At 39.1% G+C, this 18,972-nt stretch overlaps 1 protein-coding gene across 4 annotated transcripts in view; it reads right to left on the bottom strand.

The window, feature by feature from the left end:
- The window catches only part of LOC120033896 (small G protein signaling modulator 3-like), a 35,598-nt gene extending 17,633 nt beyond the window's left edge, over window positions 1-17,965 (bottom strand). For all 4 annotated transcript variants that reach the window (XM_038980275.1, XM_038980273.1, XM_038980274.1 and 1 more), the window contains exons 1-2: window positions 17,837-17,965; window positions 123-215 (exon numbers count right to left, since the gene is read on the bottom strand). In XM_038980275.1, the coding sequence (XP_038836203.1) occupies window positions 123-129 (7 nt within the window). In that variant the 5' untranslated portion in view covers window positions 130-215; window positions 17,837-17,965. The remainder of the gene's footprint in view (window positions 1-122; window positions 216-17,836) is intronic.
- Between the last annotated feature and the right edge of the window lie 1,007 nt (window positions 17,966-18,972).

Here is an 18,972-nt window from a genome sequence, read left to right on the forward strand (position 1 = left end):
GAGAAACTGGCAGAAGGATAATCAAAAGCACTATCAGAAAGGGGAAGCGTAAGGGAAAGAAAAGGGAGAGGACAGAGGGATTGAGGGAGGGAGGAGCGGAAGAGAGGGATGCGAGCCCTTACCTGACATGCTGGAGGAGAGCAGAATGAATAAGGTGTGTGTTGGTGTAGAAAACCACTCTGGGAAAGGAGGGAGATCAGATACTAGCAGCGACTCTGGAAGGAGAAAACACAGACAAATGACCCATCTGACCCAGTAACTCACACTAATGTCCCAGATTATACCCCTTCAGTGAACTGCTTTTTCAATCCAAGAGGCAGAAGAGCTCTTGCATGTTCAGTTTGGTCTTCAATTCCATGTAGCAAGGCAGCCAGCATCAGTACATCCTTTGTAATCAGTCTTTCCCTCCCCTAGTAAGGAGGGGTCAAACACATTAACAGACACTAGACAGAGCACACAATAAGAGCTTAACCCTTCTCCATGTGAAGCAGTAGAACTACTAGAGCAACAGCCTCTCTCATCAACACACCTCTTCCTTATAGAAAACAAACAAACAGAAGAGACTCACATGACCTATTCTTGCACCATGCAGCCGGGATCAAAACTGATAGAACAAGAGAGGGAGGTCAGGATGGAGAGCGATACAATGAGGAAAGAGACTGAAGCGAGAGATAAGGAGGAAGAACAGATAATCAGAGCAAGAGAGAGTGGGAGAAAGAAAACTGGGGGTGTGTGAAGGAGGAAGAAAGAGGGATAAAACTCCCTGAAGCACCAACTGTTCTCATGCAATAATCATGGCAACGTGACCATGGCTGCTGCTCTACATACTGTAAATATTGCCCTTCCTTGACTTCTCTCACAAACACACACACTATAAGAGTGTTATTGTCTTGAAAGTAAACCCATGACATGCCTAGCTCCTCAGGGAGTAGAAGGGGGGCTGGCAGTAGCATTTGAACAGTGTCTTTAAATGAACAGCAGTTAAGGTAAGTGTACCCATTAAGACCACTTCCATCTTTGGATTAAAATCAGAAAAATACAAATTTTCTGCTATTTAATGTTTCAACCAGTTATTCTAAGCCAATCAGATGTCTTATTAAGTTATGTACAGTTCGAACTAGTGGCCAATTTCAAAGCTGCAAAAAAACTTTGACATAACATTTCTGATATTTTTAGTACTACCTCAGATACTCAGATACTTCATGTAAAAATAGGAGATGAATGTGTTGATATATGCACATGATAGCATACTGTGTGTTAATTACTATTTATTGCCAATTGAAAATAGGTTTTTCATGCTAGCAGTCGCATCACATCAAAGTCAATACTGTAGCAGCAGAACTCGGTGAACCACAACTATATAATCAAATCACATTTTATTGGTCACATGTTAGCAGATGTTAATGCAAGTGTAGTGTCGTGTCTTTGGCATCATTAAAACTGAAGACTAATTTATCAAATAACTATTGTTACGCGATTAAACTGATTAATCATGTAACTGTAATTAACGAGGAAGTCGGGGCATCAAGGAAAATATTCAAATTACAAAGTTATAATTTTCCTAATATAACTTTCAGATATTTAATATCTGATCAATTAGTCTTCGAATTAATTAATTATTCTTTACCTCACGTTAGTCTCATTCCAAACGTCGTAAATTGTTGGTTTTCTGCACAAACCCAGTCTTCACTATGAGTCATCAATACATCAATTGTCTTAAATCATTTATTTACTAACCAAGTAATTCACAGAAATGCATAAACAAACTGTAGATCGTTACAAGGAAATGATAACGGAGTTTCCCTAGTGGGATAAACCGGTATCGCGGCTTGGTGGACAAAAAGGGAAATGGGGGTCAACTGAGATGAGACACTACAAAGTTGATAATTATAACAATTGAAATGCTAATCCTTTGCACATGAACGCTCACTCATTCGGGAATAATTGCAATCAATATATATACACTGCTCAAAAAAATAAAGGGAACACTTAAACAACACAATGTAACTACAAGTCAATCACACTTCTGTGAAATCAAACTGTCCACTTAGGAAGCAACACTAATTGACAATAAATTTCACATGCTGTTGTGCAAATGGAATAGACAAAAGGTGGAAATTATAGGCAATTAGCAAGACACCCCCAATAAAGGAATGGTTCTGCAGGTGGTGACCACAGACCACTTCTCAGTTCCTATGCTTCCTGGCTGATGTTTTGGTCACTTTTGAATGCTGGCGGTGCTCTCACTCTAGTGGTAGCATGAGACGGAGTCTACAACCCACACAAGTGGCTCAGGTAGTGCAGTTCATCCAGGATGGCACATCAATGCGAGCTGTGGCAAAAAGGTTTGCTGTGTCTGTCAGCGTAGTGTCCAGAGCATGGAGGCGCTACCAGGAGACAGGCCAGTACATCAGGAGACGTGGAGGAGGCCCTAGGAGGGCAACAACCCAGCAGCAGGACCGCTACCTCCGCCTTTGTGCAAGGAGGTGCACTGCCAGAGCCCTGCAAAATGACCTCCAGGAGGAAACAAATGTGCATGTGTCAGCATATGGTCTCACAAGGGGTCTGAGGATCTCATCTCGGTACCTAATGGCAGTCAGGCTGTCTTACTAATTGCCTATAATTTCCACCTTTTGTCTATTCCATTTGCACAACAGCATGTGAAATTTATTGTCAATCAGTGTTGCTTCCTAAGTAGACAGTTTGATTTCACAGAAGTGTGATTGACTTGGAGTTACATTGTGTTGTTTAAGTGTTCCCTTTATTTTTTTGAGCAGTGTATATATTTACGCTCAGTGTGTCGTCGGGATCTCTGTTGAAAAGTTTGTTTCTGTTGGAGAGTTTGTCCGCCCTCTCTCTCTGCCGTGGTTAGAATGGATAGTTCAGAGTGACATTCATTCATGTCGTTATAGAATAGATGTTTTGGCAGTTGTCGGCCTTCGCGTTCAATGATACCGAATTCTTAGCTGCAGACTAGTAATTAATATCAAAGACTTGTTCTTATTCTGTTGGTATCGATAGTCTAAGAGTTTAACCACGTGGGATGGTTAAAAGATTCAGCAATCTACTCAAACCCTTATTTTCCTCTGTGATAGAGGTACTGGTCTGGTCTCAAACCTTGGCCCTCTCGTTATTGAGGTAAGCTGGTCTGATGATAGAAAACCCAGGTGGGGGTTTTATTCGGGACATAGAAAAGGCTGTCTCATGACGCCAGGTCCTGTCTGTGCCCCTGGGGGCGTGCCAAAGACTTAGTGAAACTTTTTAGGGAATTGGAGTTTCCTTCATTAAACAGTCCAAACTCACATCACACAAATTCACAAACAGTTCCATCCTCACTCATTCATTTTATACAACAATTAGATGTAGGCCTCATAACTGAGGCTATTGTATAAACAGCGTTATGGTAATGTGGCCGATTTCAAGTTTTCATTTTTTTTTTACACCTTACACCTTTAACTAGGCAAGTGAATTAAGAACACATTCTTATTTTCAATGAGGGCCTAGGAACGGTGGGTTAACTGCCTTGTTCAGAGGCAGAACGACAGATTTTTACCTTGTCAGCTCGGGGATTCGTTTTTGCAATCTCCCGGTTACTAGTCCAACACTCTAACCACCTGCCTTACATTGCACTCCACAAGGAGCCTGCGTGGCAGGCTGACTACCTGTTATGCGAGGGCAGCAAGAAGCCAAGGTAAGTTGCTAGCTAGCATTAAACTTATCTTATAAAAAAACAATCATTCTTAACCTGTCTAGGACTAGCGGAACCCCTCGCCAACAGCCAATGAAATTGCAGGGCGCCAAATTCAATCAACAAATCTCATAATTCAAATTTCTCAAACATACAAGTAGTAGACACAATTTTAAAGATAAAATTCTCGTTAATCCAACCAGAGTGTCCGATTTCAAAAAAGCTTTCTGGCCAAAGCAGAACATATGGTTATGTTAGGTCAGCAACTAGTCACAGAAAGCATACAGCGATTTCCCAACCAGAGAGACGAGTCACAAAAAGCAGAAATATTGATAAAATTAATCACTAACCTTTGATATTCTTCATCAGATGACACTCCCGGGACAACATGTTACACAATACAAGTCTGTTTTGTTCGATCAAGTTCATATTTATATCCAAAAACCTCAGTTTACATTTGGCTTTGTCTCCAAAACATCCCGTGAATTTGCACAAAGCCACATCAAATTTACAGAAATACTCATAATAAACATTGATAAAAGATACAAGTGTTATTCACAGATTTAAAGATATACTTCTCCTTAATGCAATTGCTGCACTAAGCGATTGCAAAAATGTTTGATTTGTTCCATAAAGTCCATCCAAATTACTCCTTTTGGTTCGCGCGTTCAGTACACAATCTAAACTCACGACGCGCGGGCGGGTCCAGGCAAAAGTTCAGACGAAAAGTCATATTACAGTCCGTAGAAACATGTCAAACGAAGTATAGAATCAATCTTTAGGATGTTTTTAACATAAATCTTCAATAATGTTCCAACCGGAGAATTCCTTTGACTTCAGAAATGCAATGGAACAGAGCTCGCCCTCACGTGAACAAGCGTCACGAGCTCAAGGCATTCTGGCAGACCTCTGACTCATTCCCCCCCACTTCACAGTAGAAGCATCAAACAAGGTTCTAAAGACTGTTGACATCTAGTGGAAGCCTAAGGAAGTGCAACATGACCAATATCCCACTGTACCTTCAATAGGGAATGAGTTAAATAACGACCAACCTCAGATTTCCCACTTCCTGGTTGGATTTTTCTTCAGGTTTTTGCCTGCCATATCAGTTCTGTTATACTCACAGACATAATTCAAACAGTTTTATAAACTTCAGAGTGTTTACTATCCAAATTACTAATAATATGCATATGTTAGCTTCTGGGACTGAGTAGCAGGCAGTTTACTCTGGGCACCTTATTCATCCAAGCTACTCAACTTCTTATGGCTGGGGGCAGTATTAAGTAAATGTATTAAAGTGGCCAAAGAGTTGAGCCTGTATGTTGGCAGAAGCCTCTCTATGTTAGTGATGGCTGTTTAACAGTCTGATGGCCTTGAGACTGAAAAACAGCTTCTGTCTCTCGGTCCCAGCTTTGATGCACCTGTACTGACCTCGTCTTCTGGATGATAGCAGGATGAACAGGCAGTGGCTCGGGTGGCTGTTGCCCTTGATGATCTTTTTGGCCTTCCTGTGACATTGAGTGCTGTAGGTGTCCTGGAGGAAAGGTAGTTTGCCCCCGGTGATTCTTTGTGCAGACCGCACCACCCATTTCGCTACACTCGCATTAACATCTGCTAACCATGTGTGTGACAAATACAATTTGATTTGTTAAATCATCCCCCGTTTGGCGAAGTAGGCTGTGATTCAATGATAAATTAACAGGCACCGCATTGATTACATGCAACGCAGGACAAGCTTGTTAACCTAGTAATATCAACAACCATGTGTTGTTAACTAGTGATTGTGAAGATTGATTGTTTTTTATAAGATAAGTTTAATGCTAGCCAGCAACTTACCTTGGCTCCTTGCTGCAATTGCGTAACAGGTAGTCAGCCTGCCACGCAGTTTCCTCGTTGAATGCAATGTAATCGGTGTCCAAAAATGCAGATTACCGATTGTTATGAAATCGTCCCTAATTAAAATCGGTCGACCTCTAGTCAAAAGCCAAGCACGCTCATTTTCCGGTTGAGCACACACACAATTGCTACCTCATTAATAATATATCTAATACACATGTCCAGAGTTTCTCATGTGTCTCAACATGTAATGATGGCACTGAAGCAGACATGAGTGCAGAAAAAAAAAAACTTTTGCCAAAATGACTACCACCAATCCCTGTGGCAAGTTGCCATGTGAGGGTGCTTTAGGACCGTACAACCACATCAATACTAAGTGTTATTCCTGTCAATGTCCATCCATGCAATCTAAATAAGCATTAGAGCTATTAAGAGTGCTATTCTTATGAACTTTATATTAGAATTGTAAATAAAGATGCAAATGTAAGAGCCTTTTTTGGGAGGGAGCAGGTATGAAATTAATAGATGGACTTGACAGTGAACATTTTAACACACTTAGTCTTAAAGTTGTTATTTCTAAATTGTAAGTATCATTAATTTTTTTTTTTTTAATTTGCAATCTCATGGTCATTTGTTTATAATTAGTATTACCCTACGTCATACTTCTATCATGATCCAATACATCATTACAAGACAGGTAGTCATTTCATGTAATTCTAACAATTGCAGTGCTGCTTTTCACATTTATTCTTATAACAAGACACAGGCTACTTGTAAAACACAGTATGTAACGTCACTGATGCAGAACCTACATCTCCATGTAAATGCAACTGGTATCTTAGTGGAAGACACACACAGGATGCAGTTTCAACTCTGTTACACTGCCAGTAATTAAATGAGAAGCATAGTAAACTAACACATGAAAATGGCAGATACTGCTCTTTGCTTTGGTACTACCCTACAATTTGTAACTTATCATGCCAAGGAAGAAGGGAGTAACTGATGTTTAAGGGTCAAAGGTCACAGAGGTCAGAGTCAATTTTTTTATTACTCATAGTAAGACAACAGATCACTACAGTACATCTCCAATGATCTCCCTAGAATAAACTTTGCTTAAAAAAAAAAAAAAATCCAGCTATCTCAGTTCCAAGCTATGAGCAGTTACTGCCTTTTTTGCTTGGTAGTGCAGAATAGAACTCACAGCTAATTGTAACGCATTTTGTTTTACTGTTAAATGAACCTTGCATTGTTATACATAAATGTCACATTTACAAGAATTGCATCTATCTCAGGTGGGCTTAAAGGGTACAGTATCACAAAAATCCCCCCCTCTAAACACAATGTAAATTAATATAAATATTGTTCAAAATAATCAATACTAACTTTGCATAATATTGTAGTATATTCATATCCCAGACAATTGGTTTCCAAATATTTTATGAGTAATGTGAACAAGCTTTCAGATAACGCAACATTTTTTTAATGAGTTATGGTCTTTGTGCATGGAGTCTTGTCCACAGAGGGTCGGTGCGGGGGCAGGGTTTTAGTCTAACCAAGCAGTAACGCACCTGATTCAACTAATCAAGTCTTGATTGAAGTCTATGATTAGTTGAATCAGGTGTGTACTGGTGGCAAGAACAAAAGCTTGGGACCAAATTGATCTCTGTGGTTACAATTAGACACCCAACTCCCTGTTATGAATGCTACTTTCATGATGAATAGAAATGGGAGATTATAATTTATGTAAGATTACATTATAATCAACTGACATTTCTTAACGATAGGGGGCAGTATTTTCACATCCGGATGAAAAGCGTGCCCAAAGTAAACTGCCTGTTACTCAGGCCCAGAAGCTAGGATATGCATATAATTGGTAGATTTGGATAGAAAACTCAAAAGTTTCTAAAACTGTTAAAATAATGTCTGAGTATAACAGAACTGATTTGGCAGGCGAAACTCCGAGAGGGGTTAGTCATAGTATTTCCCAATAGTTTTCTATGGGAAGCCCTATTTAATGGGAACCTGGTTGTAGTTCCTATGGCTTCCACTAGATGTCAACAGTCTTTAGAAATTGGTTGATGTTTTTCTTTTGAGAAATTTAGAAGTATGGCTGTTCTTTGTAAGTGGCACTCCATGTGGACTCTGTTTGTTGCGCGTGAACTGGAGCATGCTTCACGTTGTTTTTATCCGGTATTGGAAACAGTTTATCCCGTCTTAAATTTTATAGATTACTTACGTTTTAGGATACCTGAGGTTGGATTAGGAACCTTGTTTGAAATGTTTGGACTAAGTTTACAGGTAACTTATTAGATACTTTGTAATCATGTTGGGCGAGTTGGCGGGCGCTGTCTCGCAATAACGCAAGCTGTTTGTTATGGTAAAGTTATTTTTAAAAATCTAACACGGCGGTTGCATTAAGAACCAGTGTATCTTTCACTTGCTGTCCAACATGTATTTTTTAGTAAAGTTTATGATGAGTTCTTTGGTCAGATTAGGTGAGTGTCCAAACTAGCTCCGGACATTCTGGTGAATCGATGCTACATATTCACAATGTATAACCACGGTTTGCAGCTCTAAATATGCACATTTTCGAACAAAACATAAGTGTATTGTATAACCTGATGTTATAAGACTGTCATCTGATGAAGTTTGTCAAGGTTAGTGATTAATTTTATATATTTTGCTGGTTTTTGCGATCGCTACCTTTTGCTGCTAATAAATGCATTTGTGTGTTTGGCTATTGTGGTAAGCTAATATAATGCTATATTGTGTTTGCTGTAAAACACAAAAACAAAACAAAAACAAAAAATCGGAAATATTTGCTGGATTCACAAGATGTTTATCTTTCATTTGCTGTACACCATGTATTTTTCATAAATGTTTTATGATGAGTATTTAGGTATTTCACGTTGCTCTCTGTAATTATTCTGGCTGCTTTGGTGATATTTTTGATGGTAGCTGCAATGTAAAACTGATTTATACCTGAAATATGCACATTTTTCGAACAAAACATAGATTTATTGTATAACATGTTATAAGACTGTCATCTGATGAAGTTGTTTCTTGGTTAGTGACTAATTATATCTCTATTTGGTCGGTTTTGTGATAGCTACCTATGCAGTAGAAAAATGGTGAAAATATGCGGTTGAGTCTTTTGCTATTGTGGTTAGCTAATAGAAATACATAGTGTTTTCGCTGTAAAACATTTTAAAAATCGTAAATGATGGCTGGATTCACAAGATGTTTATCTTTCATTTGCTGTATTGGACTTGTGATTTCATGAAAATTATATTATATCCCTGTCGCGTTAGGCTAGGCTTGCTAGTCAGCTTTTTTGATGAGGAGGATCCCGGATCCGGGAGAGAGAAGCGGTAGAGGTTAAAATCAATACACAGAAGTATATATTTTTTAAACCTGCATATTGATATAAAAGAAATTCATGTTAGCAGGCAATATTAAACTAAGGAAATTGTGTCACTTCTCTTGCGTTTATTGCATGCAGAGTCAGGGTATATGCAACAGTTTGGGCCTCCTGGCTCGTTGCGAACTAATTTGCCAGAATTTTACGTAATTATGACATAACATTGAAGGTTGTGCAATGTAACAGCAATATTTAGACTTATGGATGCCACCCGTTAGATAAAATACGTAACGGTTCCGTATTTCTCTGAAATAAACGTTTTGTTTCCGGATTTGACCATATTAATGACCTACGGCTCATATGTGTGTGTTATTATATTATAAATTAAGTCTATGATTTGATAGAGCAGTCTGAGCGGTGGTAGGCAGCAGCAGGCTCGTAAGCATTCATTCAAACAGCACTTTCCTGCGTTTGCCAACAGCTCTTCAAGCATTGCGCTGTTTATGACCGAGATTAGGCTGGCAATACTAAAGTACCTATTGGATGTTCTAATAGTCAAAGGTATATGAACTACAAATGGTAGAGAGAAATAGTCCTATAATAACTACAACCTAAAACTTCTTACCTGGGAATATTGAAGACTCATGTTAAACGGAACCACCAGCTTTCTCATGTTCTGAGCAAGGAACTTAAACGTTAGCTTTTTTACATGGCACATATTGCACTTTATTTTCTTCTCCAACACTGTTTTTGCATTATTTAAACCAAATTGAACATGTTTCATTATTTACTTGAGACTAAATTTATTTTATTTATGTATTAAGTTAAAATAAAAAGTGTTCATTGTTCATTCAGTATTGTTGTAATTGTCATTATTACAAATATATATATATATATATTTTTTAAATAATAATAATAATTTAAAATCGACATCTGCTTTTTTTGGTCCTCAAATAAATCAGTTTCGGCGTTGAAAAATCATAAATCGGTCAACCTCTAGTCTGGGTAAGCATTATCTAATTATTATAAAATATTTTTTGGGACAGTTTCTGTTTTTGATATTGCTACTATACAAATATGCAAGTAACCATATCACTGTATCGTTTCCACCTTCTGTATCTTGGCCATAGTGGAGTTTGGAGTGTGACTGTTTGAGGTTGTGGACAGGTGTCTTTTATACTGATAACAAGTTCAAACAGGTGCCATTAATACAGGTAACGAGTGGAGGACAGAGGAGCCTCTTAAAGAAGAAGTTACAGGTCTGTGAGAGCCAGAAATCTTGCTTGTTTGTAGGTGACCAAATACTTATTTTCCACCATAATTTGCAAATTAATTAATTAAAAATCCTACAATGTGATTTTCTGGATTTTTTCCCTCATTTTGTCTGTCATGGTTGAAGTGTACCTATGATGAAAATTACAGGCCTCTCTCATCTTTTTAAGTGGGAGAACTTGCACAATTGGTGGCTGACTAAATACTTTTTTGCCCCACTGTATGTGCATAAATACAACTCATAAATAACACACTGTATACATAAGTGATTATGACAAAAAAAACTTTAAAAAGTTGTTATTGTAATGAGAAATTACAAAAAAGTTAAATTTGTAATATTTTTATTTTCAGTGTGATGTTTAAGTCAGGACTTGTCATTAGGAGAGCAATGTTACAAAATATTATAAATAGATTTGCTTACAACTTTTTGGGACTTTGAAAACTGTTGCAATAATGAATGTTTTTGCATTGGTAGTTGTGGAAATTGGGGTCAAATGTATCCTAATAATAATAATAATAATAATAATAATAATTATGATATAGATATCCCAGTGCTCCAAGAGGAAATGTCATGAAAAATAACACCATAATTTTTTGGGTCAAATTTCAGTTGTGTGAGAATGACCCATGCTTGTGTATGTTTGTATGTGTGTTTGCAAGGACAAATCAGCAGGCATTAGTCTATCTGGTGAATGAATAATGAAGCCTAAAATCATACGAGTGAGTGGGTGAAAGAGAAACCCTTATACAGCCAATGCAGTCAGTAGAAAATCCCCACTCAATAACACACAAATCACACACAGTAGTGTCCCTATCAGTTCATACCCAGACTCATATCACAGCGAGTAAAAACAGAGCTACACAGACAATCGCAGTTACTTCATCACAGGCCAAAAGAACACCTAGTTGGTTACCCATGGAGACCGTTTCCCCCGGAGACAGTGTCATATCTTAATCTTGGGTTGGGAGGAAAACTCACTCAAGTCTTATGAGCTGTGTAGCCTAGAAGATGTTTGTTTGCCATTCCTTTGAGCCAACAAGTCATGTTCTCTAATCACTATGACAAAAACACATTACAGCGCCCCTGGGCCCTAGTAACACAGTGTCCATGGTAACTAACAGTACTTAGCCTATTGAAGTTGTAATCAGCGACAGTCAGAGACTTGTTGACCGGAAGTGATGTGGGGACAGGTCACACAGAAAAATAAAAAGCACACACGCTCAACTTTAAGTTTTCCAGATGCATTTTACGACACCAGGAGACCTTTTACAAACCTGTTTAGCTTGCTGAACTGTGACAATCACTCCCGGCAACTATACCATGGTAACCGACGACAGCTTCATGGAAACAGACAGTCGGAAATCAAACGTTGCGGCAACAACACGACCACCTTGAAATTATTAAAACAGCAGGAGGCTCGCTCTTCTGATACAACTTCCTAGAGACCATTCATTCACAGTAAACAGCCCCACTATCACCTCCTCATAAACAGACTACATTAGCATAATAGTTATAGCCAGCCAGCCAAGCATATCAGGCCAACCACCATGGCAACAAAGCAGTCATTCATCCAGACAGGAAGTATCAGCATATGAAGAGGATATTTGGGTCTTGAGAAATTAATTGGTGGTTTGGAGGCTGGCCAGAGCAGTCCTAGACTAGACCTTGTGTTTCTCCTGATTCGGGGTACAGGGCAACAAGTAGGCTACATAGTCATTTGTTGGATTGGTATTACACATTTATAGCGCAAATGTATCCCTTTTCTACATTCTTAAAGACAATTCTGGAAGAAAGCAAGATAAAGAGAGATGGATGGACAGATTTTAAGGCGAGGCTAACCTGTGTTTACCTACACTTTACACAATGAAGATCCTGCTGTGTGGGCTGGGAGTGCCCTGTGTGTGTGAGCCCTCAGTCACCAGAGCAGGAGATCTGGCTTGCAGATTCAGTGCCTTTTTAAATCCCTGCTGAAAACATTTTTATAACAATGTGTTTAATGCATGATTATCCATCTTGTATCTTTGTCCTTCCTCCTGTCTTTGTTAGTACGTATATTTTATGTTGTTTTATGATGTGAAGCACTGTTGCTTGTATTGAAAGGTGCTATACAAAACATTTTTATTTATTTATTATTATTAAATGGCAGCTAAATTTGACATTCGAGTCATTTAGCAGATGCTCTTATCCAGAGCAACTTACAGGAGCAATTAGGGTTAAGTGCCTAGCTCAAGGGAAGACACAGATTTTTTCCCCCACCTAGTCGGCTCTGGGATTCGAACCAGCTGCCTTTCAGTTACTGGCCCAATGCCAACTTCTTATGGCTGAGATCCCGTTAACGGGATCGATATGACAACAGCCAGTTAAAGTGCAGGGCACCAAATTCAAAACAGAAATCTCATAATTAAAATTCCTCAGACATACAAGTATTTCACACCATTTTAAAGATAAACTTGTTGTTAATCCCACCACAGTGTCCGATTTCAAAAAGGCTTTACGACGAAAGCACACCAAATGATTATGTTAGGTCTGCACCTAGTCACAAAAAACCCAGCCATTTTTCCAGCCAAAGAGAGGAGTCACAAAAAGCAGAAATAGAGATAAAATTAATCACTAACCTTTGATGATCTTCATCAGATGACACTCATAGGACTTCATGTTACACAATACATGTATGTTTTGTTCGGTAAAGTTCATATTTATATCCAAAAATCTTAGTTTACATTGGCCCGTTATGTTCAGTAATGTTTTGCATCCAAAACATCCGGTGATTTTGCAGAGAGCCACATCAATTTACAGACATACTCATAATAAATATTGATAAAAGATGCAAGTATTAAACATGGAACTTTAGATAAACTTCTCCTTAATGCAACCGCAGTGTCAGATTTTTTTAAAAAACTTACCGGAAAAAGCACACCATGCTATAATCTGAGTACAGCGCTCAGAGCCCAAATAAGCCATAAAGATATCCGCCATGTTTTGGAGTCAACAGAAGTCAGAAATAGCATTATAAATATTCACTACCGTTGATGATCTTCATCAGAATGCACTCCCAGGAATCCCAGTTCCACCATAAATGTTTGTTTTGTTCGATATAGTCCAAATACCTTAATTTTGTTTGCGCGATCAGGCCAGTAATCCACATTCATGATGCACAGGTCATGATGCACAATTCCATCACAGTTTGTAGAAACATGTCAAACGATGTATAGAATCAATCTTTAGGATGTTTTTAACATAAATCTTCAATAATGTTTCAACCGGAGAATTCCTTTGTCTTCAGAAATGCAATGGAAAGCAGGTCACTCTCACGTGAGCGTGCATGTTCAGCTCGTGCCAGACACCTGACTCAAAGAGCTCTCCTTCCCTCATTATTCATAGTAGAAGCATCAAACAAGGTTCTAAAGACTGTTGACATCTAGTGGAAGCCTTGGGAAGTGCAATAGGACCAATATCCCACTGTATATTGGATAGGCAAACCTACAAACCTCAGATTTCCCACTTCCTGGTTGGATTTTTTCCTCAGGTTCTCACAGACATCATTCAAACAGTTTTAGAAACGTCAGTGTTTTCTATCCAAATCTACTAATAATATGCATATCTTAGCCTCTGAGCCCGAGTAGCAGGCAGTTTACTCTGGGCACCTTTTCATCCAAGCTACTCAATACTGCCACCCAGCCATAAGAAGTTAAAGGAAGTGCTGTGATGGGCCCTCTCCCTCTCGGCTGCTGCAGACTCTGGTGAAAGTGACCTGTTCTCTGCTCAAAATCCTTAATCCATCCCCTTACTCCCTGGCTCTCCCTTCAGCAGGTCCCCTCAGAGCCAGCCAGTCACGTCAGCAAATGGTGAGTCACAGCAGGCTATATCATTGGACACACACACACACAATGCAAGAGACTAGCTGCCACGAGCACCACTCTGCTCAACAGCTAAATTATGATCAGCAGGCCCCATTCTCTTTGGCATGCTGGCACCGCACACACAAACAGTGGCATACACGCCCCATCACAGGTTCCCACACCTATTCCAACACACAGACATGTGTGACACGGTAACGAGAAATCACCCTTTCTCTGAAATCCCAAATACTATTCTGGGGAAAGCTCCATAACTCCACAGCCTTCCAAGGAGCTTAGAGGGAACTTAAATGTCATCACATCACTCCCTACTGAGGAAACAGGCTCTGCCTCTGATCCAAACGAACACAGTATGCAACAGCATCAGTCACACTGTAGTCTTTAACCAACAGGTGTTAAAGGCAGAGTGTGTGGTGGAGCCAGTAAGATGGTACCATTCATTTCAGTATTGAAATGTGTAGATGTTTCCAACACACTGGAGCAACATACAGAAGACTGAGACTTGTTATTTTTATCGTTGCTGCATTGTATAGGCTTAATACAACCATCCTAGGCACTCAGACCAGACGCCGATAACAAAACAGAGCCATGTATGACAACCTAAATCAATACTTAACGGTGTCAGTAAAGTAATGCACACCACTTTAAACATCTAATAAGGATGAAAATTACACCCCTTCAAGCACCTGACAGAGGGAAGGGCAACTTTGTTCATGGCTCAGGGGTCTGCCTTTTGGGGCCCTATGTGAAATTGTCTTGGGCCCTCCCCATCCACCGTGCAAGCAAAACTTTTAGCGCCCCCCACCCTGACGGCAAAGAAAATACAAAATATTTTGGGTTATATTACAAATGTCATGCAATTCTACTCATTTTGCCACGGTGCGGATTTTTTGTTAAATTAAACGCACTACGCATTATGCGGGTTGAATGCTGTAACAGAATAAAACAATTAATACAATTCCCACGATGGTAGTGACTGCTTCTCACTTATTAACCATCAGTTATTCACATTACTTTAATATTTCAGTTGTGTACATTACATTTGTTTTATTTGGTTACTATCATTTCATTCCAAGTCATCATCTCTATAGAGCTGCTGCCTACGCTGTCTGACAAAAATCACTATTTTAGTAGTTCAGAGTAAATAAGGCAGACTTATGACTGCTGAATATCAATACCTCAAAGCAACTGCTCTCCGTGTACCCCCTCTTGATCCTGCATTCATCTGTAGCTTACGTAGCAGGCATAAAAGAAACAGAACGGACAAGTAGCCGCGCAATGAATTATAGGTCAATGTAGTTAATTATCATGTTTTCTGCACTAAACTATGTAGAACATTGGCCAGTTGGAAACTAAAACATCGTACATTTCAGACATGATCCGATTTCTCTACAGAAACTGCAGTACATTGACAGAAAAGAAACAAAAAGGATTTCAAATAATTAGCTAGTTGTTTAAAAACGGAAAAACAACCGACACTTCGGTTAAATCCCTAAGCACTAGTAGTGGTGCGTGACTCCTGTGGTTGGAGTCGCCTCTTGCTCAACTCCAAAATACGCTGAAACGGATGCACACACACCACCTCATTATTGCTGAGTCCTACTAGGAAGACTGCATTTGCATTCTAGAGGACTGACATGAGCATGATGCTGCCCCTTTGCTCATCAACTTAGCCTTTAAAAGGACTAGGTGATGTGTAGGAGCAAGAATACTTCTGTGATATTTCTGCTGTGTGCAGCCTTGATGGACCCCATGGAATGACGTGGCGCATTCTACGCTGATAAGGCCAGCAGGTTAGCAGATTTGAGGAAAATTAAATTAAACATTTGGTCCCATTTAGAAAATTGATTTCTGTTAAGAAAACATGCGTTTCATAATCCACCGAAATATTTTGTCTGCATTAACATGGCCTAGAGGAGTGTCCCAGTTTGACAGTAGGTGAAAGGGACTGTCAAAATGTCACTATTCTAAAAAGGTGGGGTCCACCATGGGGCCCATCAAGGCTGCGCACAGTCACTTAGATTTACATCCCATTACAAAATATGTAATGAATATCCTTTCTTAGTGGAAAAAAACAATAGAACCTTAACATCAATTACCTCAGAAACCCTATGTCATTTGACTTACCATTATGCCTCTAGAGACATGTCATTACACGGGATGCCACGCACACAATGATGCCCATTGAACCAATTTTTTTAATCAGTCACATACTTTCTCAATAACACACAGGCATTGATTGTTATTGTACACATTTATAGGATATCCATTACAAAGCTTAAGTCTCCCACTTTGCCAGGTGTCCTGCTTAACAATACCCACTCTGTACTTGAATATACAGATGATGAATTTACGAGGCATTAATAGACAAGACATTGCTAGATACAGATTAACAAAATATAACCAATGCACATGGCTCTGACTTTCGGCCCCGATCCTCTCTGTCCCTTGCTGGCTTGCCTGTTACTCTTTCTCTTCGCTATGAAAAATGCTAGTGTGTGTTTGGTCTTCAGTATGTTGAGTGTAGAATAGCTCAGCCTACTCACTGATAGCCCCTACTTTAATGAATTTGCGCGAGACATTGCAAGACAAGAAATGGCAAAATACAGCATTGCGATAGCCTACATCTTCTGATTACTGATGCACGGTTCTGGCTGTCAGCCTAGTGGCCGACACACCTACCTGTGCCTGGCTGTGCTCCTGCCCATCACTCTCTCCCTTGCTAGCTGGCTCTTTCTTTGCTGTGAAAGATGCAAGAGTTTGTGTTCTCGAAGTAGACTATGGCAAATAGTTTCCACCTTTGCAAAAATACTGAATCTTAGGAGTTGATTCCAAGCGGAGCAGATGTCAGAGAATGGAGCAGATAGAGGGGGGCAGATAGTCAAGGAATCGATTCTTTTGGAGTTGACTACCCACCACTAAGCACTAGCCGTTTTTCAGCTAATTTCCTGCAATTCTACACATGTTGCCATTGGATGTAGAGAAATGTTTGCAGTTCATATGATATCTGAGTGATATATGAATAAGGGCCCCTGGTCACTCATTTGACCATGATTACAACAAGTTTAGATAGCTGGGTAGACTAATTTACCAATCTAAAAATGTTTTGCTGACATGGGCTAATTGAGTGACCATCTGTGACAGCCATAAGAGAAAACTACTGATGCACAACCACATTTTGAAAATGCACCTTGTGTTTCTACTATTCTAACTCAGTAAGTTGAGACCAACTGAGTTCCTAAAAATAAAAATAATCAAAATTAAAAACAAAATATCCGCGGGTCTACAAAAGGTGTACACGTGTACACTACGCATGTGTGGAAAAACGTAGTAAGCACCATCATCCATGCCATGGCACCAATCACAAATCATCATCAATGAACTCGCCATACTAACGTTAGTTAACTTTAATTTTTCGGTTATAAATAACATTATCATATTCCATTGTAGCAGCAACACATTATATTGATGCCAACAGCCCAACCATATGTCACGACTTGGATGGATGGAAACCTTTACCGTTCGTCATCACTTGACATGAACATATTATTTGATTCGTAATTGTATTGGCTACCTAACAAGCTAAACTTCAGTTTACTAATATGCTGTTCAGAACTAGCTAGCTAGCTACATTGCCAATCATGATAGATTCAATGAACATGCATGAAGGCTGGCTGGTAAATTACAGTTCTAGCTTGCTTGATAACAACGCGACTGTTACCTAACTGGCGAACTAATAGGTAGCTAACCATATGTTAAATATGGCTCTGGCTACAACAAGTGCAGTGTCAGTGACTACATTACAATAGCTAGTGTCTTACCTTATTGTCATTCTGTACAATTACAAAGGATGTCCAATGTTTTCCGACGGTGTTTCTTAGTTGTAAAAATAGCCAAATCTGCTACTACTAGGGTTCTCTGTTTTGCGTCATGCACCTGTTTGCGGTGCGTTTCTCTTTGGTATCACTGCGCTTCTCCAGTGTTCTCCAATGTGAAAAGTAGTCCCAGATCCCGGAACTACAGTACGTAACGTAATCTGTCTCCATATCCTTCCGCCTTGGACTCGATTAATGACGTGGAGTGTGGATTGATATGAATGAATATGGATCAATTTCTTTATTTAAATGATATAATGTATACTTTGACAGTGATTCAGTCCAAGAACATATATGAATAAATTTAAAGATGAAGAATATCGATATTTGAGAGAAATAAAGTGAGTATCGAAAGAATAGGCATTGAATTTCCTGTTCAGACATTCTCTGACATCTGCTCAATGTAAACAGACGCATTGCAATGGCAAATACAGCCCATTACCAGTGAGTGATTAGCTAACTATTGGATGGATGAAAGATAATGGCTGATTGATAAGGTTGTTCAGATATATATACTCCTCCCTCTTTCCTTTTCTCCAGCTCCACCACTCCCCCTTATTTCTCCCTCTAGCACTCTCCTATTCATCTATTGTTTGTGTAATTCTCAGCTGTGGTCAGACAGAGTGCCTGGCCCTTGACATAGAATAAACAATGGGAGCACAAGAGTGGGAAGAGAGAGGGTGCGTGTGTGTGTGCGTGCGTGCGTGCGTGTGTGTGTGTGTGTACTTACCTTGTGCACAGACATGGAACACTAGTCACTTTAATAATGTTTACATACTGTTTTACCCACTTCATATGTATATACTGTATTCTACTCAAGGCCTATCCTAATTTAACTATTGCTGTACATATACTATTCTATCCTACGTATTCTTCAAATATACTACATATTCTATCCATATACTGTCCATATTTATATATATATATATATATATTTATATATATATATATTTATATATATATATATATATACAAAGGCATACATACATACATACATACATACATACATACATACATACATAAATACATAAATACATACATACATACTCTGGACTCAGACATTGCTCGTCCTAATATTTCTA

The sequence above is a fragment of the Salvelinus namaycush genome, chromosome 41, assembly GCF_016432855.1.
Source record: "Salvelinus namaycush isolate Seneca chromosome 41, SaNama_1.0, whole genome shotgun sequence".
Taxonomy (NCBI): Eukaryota; Metazoa; Chordata; class Actinopteri; order Salmoniformes; family Salmonidae; genus Salvelinus; species Salvelinus namaycush.